Below are 6936 nucleotides of genomic sequence, written 5' to 3' on the forward strand. Positions count from 1 at the left end.
AAGGGAAAAAGAATGCCCAAAAATGCTATACTCATGTTATGTAATATTTGTTTAAATATGTATTATTAAATAATAAAATTATATTATTTAAATATATTTAAAAATTATATATCATTTTTTATTACTGTATTCAAGACGTATTATATTCTAATAGTCAAAGATTTATTGTGTCCCTATGTCGTGTCGTATCATCATATTCGTATTTGTATCCGTGCTTCATATACTTTTGTTAATTAATTAGATTTTTGTTTTCTCAATTGATCAAGGTTTTGTGTTTTGATTAGTTGATTAGAAATAAAAGTGCTATCGTTAAATTTTTTAATGTTATTTTATTCTTAAAAAAATTATAAACTTTTACACAATGACCTCTGTCATAAGAATCCTGGATCTGCGTAAGCCTAAAAGATATGAGACCAAAGACAAAAGGACCCATATATCATACCCAAAAACAAAGTTTCAAAACTGTTACAACAAAAATAAATCAAAGCACCCTCACACACGCAAAAAGCACGTAGCACTTAGATATTCTCAATATCATACCCAAAAAATCAAAGCAGAGGATGAAACTTGAGGTTTCCTTCGCAGAATAAAAGAACTCTTTCCTTCTCCCCCCCCCAAAAAAAAAAAAAAAAAACTTACAAAAGAAGAGTGGGAAGAAAGTACTAAACTTACAAAACTCTTTGAAGAAGGATACAGATTTTTTAGAAGAGAAGAAAATTATCGAATTCCTAGTACTTTCTTGTTTGGATTGCTTAGTCGGTTAATGACTCCTATTTTTTATTCAGTGGTGAATTTCACGTAATATCACATACAGTTACTTCCTTTTAAACACATCCATAACATGCGTAGATATTTCTAGTATGCAACAACTTTTTAAACACATCCATAACATGATGTGTGGAGAGTTCTAGTATGTAATAACTTCCTTTTTAAACACATGCATAACATGTGTGGAGATTCCTAATATTTTTGGGAACAGAAAAGGAACAAAGATTAGTTGGGCTGTTAGTCAACAGCAACCAAATAAAGAGAAAAAAGGAAGAAGAAGAAAAAAACAAACGCTGGTCATTGATATTATCTCTACACGGTAAATCCCTATTTTCACTCTTTCACCTCAGAAAATCTAACAACAAAATCCATCTTTCCTTGTTTGTCTCTACAATCATACAAATACAAACAATCACTATTTTCTTAATCTGAACAAAAATAAATATAATACTATAAGAATGTGACTGAAAACAATGAGATCTATAGTGGTAATAATTCATGCTTATTAAACAAGGGAGCTTCACAATTCTATTAAAATGGGGATACCTATAAATTAAAATTTGTATTAAACAATACAATATTTAGAGGTGGTTTTCGAGTTGGACGCGGAAGTTTCCCAGAAATTGTTGATTATATGCAGAACGTGAGGTTCCTTTCTTGTTTTCTCCACCTTTTATTTTCCGAAATATTCCGCAATGTATTGACCAAACAAGATGTTTCATAATGTAAGCTAATAATATGAAAAAAAATCTTTCATTTGAATTGTTCAATAGCGCGTGGCTGCTCTAAGACTTTCTGGGTTATTGGTAATTCGGTCTCTTTCTGGTGATGCTTGATGGGTTGTGCTGGTTTTCACTTGGGTTTTCTTGTTTAGGCCGTGTGGTGCTGGATTTCTAGCTTTTCAATGAGGTAAAAGGTCATCCATTATCTGGGTTATTTCTTTATATTCTGGATGTTGATGTGTTTCGGCCAGTTTACAAATTTGAGAATGCATGGAATATGAATATAGTTTCTGATGTAACTTGCAGGGATTGCTGAATGGTGAATTTGGAATCTTGGCTGTTTATATAATAGGATCTAAGAGTTTTTCCTGTATTGTATTGGGGCAATCTAGTTGGATTAACTTCACCATCTTAGGCATTTGTTATGTAATTGGACCAAAGGGATTGATCATATACACCTGTCAAGTTGGAAGGCCTGCAATTTATTTGTGTTGGACCTGTAAACGATTAGAATTTTCATATGATTGGTGGGGAGGTTGATTTAGGATTTTCTAGATAGAATTAACTTTGATATATTTCAGAATTGGTTTAGCATTAGATCGATTAGATAAGAATAGTGGACATTTATGGATCTAGCTGATGAAATACCGGTCAACAACCGAGAGGCAGAGGAAATGGACAGAGAGGCCTCGGCAGAAGCTCCTCTCAGAGAGCCCCATATCTACCGGAACCAGTTTGGGGGCATGGTGAGAAAGAAAGCCTATATCTTTGATGGTTTTGGAAAGTTTTACAATAAGGAATGGGATCTTACAGAAGGTAGAGGAAATGAGTTTTGTTGGTACCATGTGGAACTTCCAAAAGGAAATCAGAAACTTTCTCAATCTGCACAATACCTCATTGGTGTTCTTTGCCCGCCTTTGAAACTCCAGGACATTCTCTCTCTTGTCAGCAATGGACCATTTTGTGGGCATGTTGATGGGGCTCTTGTTTTCAGAGTCAACTCTCCTGGCCCTCCATCCAGTGATTTTACATTTAGAATTGCCGCAAGAATTACTGAGAATGCAGTAATCACCGTGAGTTTGGGCCGTGTCCCCAGATTGGGTTTCTCACCAGTAGGTCAATCTCTTCTCTCAGAGATTCCTAGTGTGGAGAGTCCCTCTTATCATAGAGGTGAGCGTAAGGAAAGGAGTGGGATTGTTATAGGGGAGCATGTTCTTGAGTTTTTATTGACAATGAATCACTCTGAGGAAGCCGATAATCCAGTGCCAAAATCTGTGTCAAATCTTGTAGTTCATATTGTTGACACGCATGTTGATCACCTCCAAGATGTTGTGACTAAACTTGAGATAGAATTGGATTCTGTTGAGCTTCAGCTGGATAAAGGTGAGTTCCAATTACTACATCTAAGCTGCCTCCCAAAAGATTTCATTTTAACATATTCTTCTGCCTATACATTGTTTATCACCGATATTATTGCTTTTCTGACAAATCTCTCGGATCAATTTTTATTTCTCATCCAGTGCATTTAAAATGTTATAGAACTTAAAAGTTTCGTACTTCACACCTCACATTTCTAATCTGTTAGTTCTGTTCTCTGTTGTAAGCAATTCTAAGGTGGTAATTGTTTTTGTTGACTTGGGATACCATCAGTAAATGGTGGGATGTACTTCATTGTCCTTTTTGTATAACTACTGACTTGTCATTATTCAATATATACTTTTCCATAGATATCATTTCAAATTGCTAATGATTTTAGTAATTGTATTATCTCCCATTTGTAGTTAGACTTCCACTTGATAAGTAACAAAACCTCTCTCTTCTTCAGCTCGTCCTCTGTAGGCCTCTCTCCTCTTCCTCCCTCACCCCCAGGATATTTTGAGGTAGAAATTTGTTTGTTCTTTGTCTTCTGGAGGTTTGGATGGTGCCACTACACCATGCTGAGAGTTTCGACTGTGGGGCTGTGTTTGTGTCCATTGGGTCTCAACCTCCTTGGCTTGGTAAAAACCCGTATTCAGCTAGTTTCAGTGTCCATTTTCTCAAGCCAATTAGCCTGGGTTAAGTTGGTATACGGATCCAATTGGTGTCCACCTCTAATTATAAGTTAATAAGAGATATTATAGGAAGACAAACCAACCTTGTTCAGAGTATCTGCTTTCATTTTCCTGTATATAATGGGAAAGCTAACCATAGTTGGTAAGTAATTTAAACAAATAATGTTTCAGCAAATAGAAATTTCTATGAAAAGATCAGACATCAGTATAGTCATAAGAACAGTTTACATATTTCTTTCTTATAGGAAAGCATACGGGATCAATATTAGGACCTTTTGTCTATATTGTACGGATGATTGTAAAATCAAGCATACCTAATTAGATTTAATCCAAACCAAATCAATATGTTTAAGGTGATATCTGACATTTTCTGATATCTTACACATGAACATGCTCTGGTTTATGTTGTTTGGTACACCTAATTATTGTACTATTGCTTTGATAATATGCGACTGACAGAATATCCATATGCATATATTCATCAACGATCGCACTTGAAAACCTTTCTAACTTATATAGCATCGTTCTTTGCAAGTTGATCCTCTACATGCTACCTATTATACTAAAAATAACATAAAAACTTAGGTATAGAAAATAGAAAGAAAAGTGGATTTTTAGGTGAGTATTCTATGTAAATTTAGCACTTATTTCAACTGATTAATATACAATGATGTTCTGATTTCTAACAGGTGGTTTTGCTTTGAAGAAACAAATGCTAGATGACAGAAGATTTCCTAAAATACATCTAGATCTGCAGCGCCTCCTGCAGGTAGTTTGTCAGCTCATCATTTTCTATGATGTGTGGAAGCAAGAAGGATTATGAGTTATTCTAGCTTGCTTCCAATTAAAGCATTACTGCATATTTTTTATGGTGATTTCACAATCTACTTTATGATAAGTAGCAACATACCCTTTAAAAGTACAATGAAAATAGCCCAAAACGGAAAGTAGGCCAACCCGAATTGCAGTTTCATGACTTTAGAATACTTGATAGCTTTTCCATCAGCCATTTTGGTGGTTGGGTTCCCAAATAACACTAAGACTTCTAGTCTCTGGAGGTGTGTCATATCAATGCTCCTTGATTGTTCAAAAGAATGTGATTTGGTAGGAACTGTAGCTTCTATTTGATTTAAGTTCTCATCAATGAACGAAACCATGTGGAATAATCTTTCTTGGTTTGGCATTTAATTTTACTGAGCTCAGGTGATTGCTCATGGGGAGCAAGTTTTTCCTCGGGTCAAAGAAAAATGTTCCTCAAAACATTGGTTTTCCAGTGAAGATATTATCTCTCTTGAAGAGCTGATCGGACGGTTGAGGAGGCTAAAGGACAATGTAGGCTTTATAGCAAATCGTGTCACAGCAATACAGGCTGGTCTAGACAGCTGGCAAGCTGAGCAGATAAACAGGAAACTGTATTATCTCTCATTCCTTTCTATAATATTCCTTCCTTTATCCATCATTACTGGAGGTAAAGTTGTTCTTCAGCATAACTTTCCAGTTCCGGGATTTTCTGAGGCATTCTTATGTGTTTCCACTGTGAGCAAGAAGCCTTTGACAACAAGCATTTCTGTATTTCTTGCAGTGTTTGGCATGAATGTGGGGGGAGTTCCATGGACAGGACAAAAAGACCCAACGTTGAAAAATGGTTTCCGTAATGTCATGTTACTCTGTGTAGCTATGCTACTTCTGGCACTGCTCTGCTTCAGCTTTCCTTCTCTGTATACCCGAATAGCTACTTGGCACAGGACAAGAGCCATGAAGAGAAGCTGGTCCCTCAACAGGAAATCATTCCTCAGGAGAACCCATGGAATTGGAGTTCAAGAAAGAAGGGGCTACCTTCGGATTTGAGGAAAGCAAAACATTCACAGTATGCCCTTTTATTTCTTCTTATTTGGTTCCCCGGCTTCGCATTATTTTTTGTTCATTTGAATATTCATAATTCCAGATCTTGTCCTCATCAACCTTCATTCTTTTTCTGTAATCTTTTGTTGGTTTCTAATTGGTTCATACTTTCCTCCATTTTTTGTCCTTGGAGGTCAGCTTGTAAAATGTAGAGTCTTGTATCATATGTTAAATACTGCTGCAGTAGTGGTTACTATTTCTTATTCCCTCCTCTGTTGCCGAATAATGTATACTAAAAAGTTGACAGCTATATGATCATAACCATAGACTCCTTTCAACTGTTGTGAGGATTTGGGAGTTGGGGATTTGTTGATCCTTTTTCATTTCAAATATGAATCGCTCTTTTGCGACCTGAAAAAAAATAAAATAGAAAGAAGAATTCAGTAAGGATGCCATTGAGAGATTCAATGTTTGTGATTAAACTAGCAATGAAGTCATCGCTTGCTGATTTTTCAACTAAATTTCAGATGTATGGAGCCAATGAGTAAAAAATAAAAAAAAAATAAAAAAATAACTATGCCTTGCTTGAGAACTTCTGACCTAGAAGAGTGAAACTCAACTCAATATTTCATTGATCATTGAATTGGGAAATGTATATCAAATATCTTTTGCAAATGGAAAACGTGGGTTTCTTGATTCTTTTCACTTTTCCTGAAAATCTATGAAAGGTTTTGGTTTTTTTATTCTTTTCCCCAAAGCCAAATTTTTTTTTTATTTTTTTTTTATTTCATTTCATTGAGGTTTAATGATAGAACCCAAATATAGAGAAAGGAAAGAAACGCCGCAGGAAAAGGAAAATAAATGAAGAGAGAAAAACAAACAAGAAAATGTTCAATTCATTTTAGGGTAAATTACTCAAATAGTCCTCAAATTTGTACGCAATTTACATTTTGGTCCCTAAATTAAATTATTAGTCCAAATGGTACATAAACTCTATTTTAATCGCTCATTTGATCCAACCGTTACATTTTCTGTTAAATGTAACCAAATTTTAGGGGTAAATATGACTTTTCATAATTAACAAATAAAATAGGGTTAAAATAAATACAAAATTAGAAAATAATTGAAGAAAAAGAGAGGAAAAAATCATGAGACCCAAACCCCCTCCCTTCGATTTCTTCTCCCCTATTCCAATTACTGAGTTTTTATTTTATTTTTTATTATTTTATTATTTTAACGTACGAAATGACCAATTTGCCCTCATATTTAACAACAATATTGACAGAATGTAACGGTTGGATCAAATGGGCGATTAAAATAGAATTTATGTACCATTTGGACTAATAATTTAATTTAGGGACCAAAATGTAAATCGCGTACAAGTTTGAGGACCATTTGAGTAATTTACCCATTCATTTTATTCATTCACATTTCGGTTTCTAGGTTTAAACCTTTTATCCATCCCGAAGATACAAACCGGTACACGCCTCTATTTAAACATTTGATTAAAGGGCTCGTTTAGTACATTCGATTGTACTGATTAAAATCTGTCG

At 34.7% G+C, this 6936-nt stretch overlaps 1 protein-coding gene across 3 annotated transcripts; it reads left to right on the forward strand.

Annotated features, from left to right (window-relative positions):
* Positions 1–1240: 1240 nt before the first annotated feature.
* On the forward strand, positions 1241–5704 carry LOC117638127. Of its 3 annotated transcripts, none has more exons than XM_034373229.1 (6): positions 1241–1416; positions 1542–1677; positions 1797–2873; positions 4231–4310; positions 4745–5009; positions 5124–5704. In XM_034373229.1, the coding sequence occupies exons 3-6, from the start codon at positions 2117–2119 to the stop codon at positions 5387–5389; spliced, it is 1368 nt and encodes a 455-aa protein (XP_034229120.1). In that variant the 5' UTR covers positions 1241–1416; positions 1542–1677; positions 1797–2116; the 3' UTR covers positions 5390–5704. The 3 variants fall into 3 exon arrangements, with proteins under 3 accessions (XP_034229120.1, XP_034229119.1, XP_034229118.1); XM_034373228.1 differs by having other exon boundaries at positions 1241–1411; XM_034373227.1 differs by having other exon boundaries at positions 1241–1677.
* Positions 5705–6936: the final 1232 nt, after the last annotated feature.

The sequence above is a fragment of the Prunus dulcis genome, chromosome 8, assembly GCF_902201215.1.
Source record: "Prunus dulcis chromosome 8, ALMONDv2, whole genome shotgun sequence".
NCBI classification, from domain to species: Eukaryota; Viridiplantae; Streptophyta; class Magnoliopsida; order Rosales; family Rosaceae; genus Prunus; species Prunus dulcis.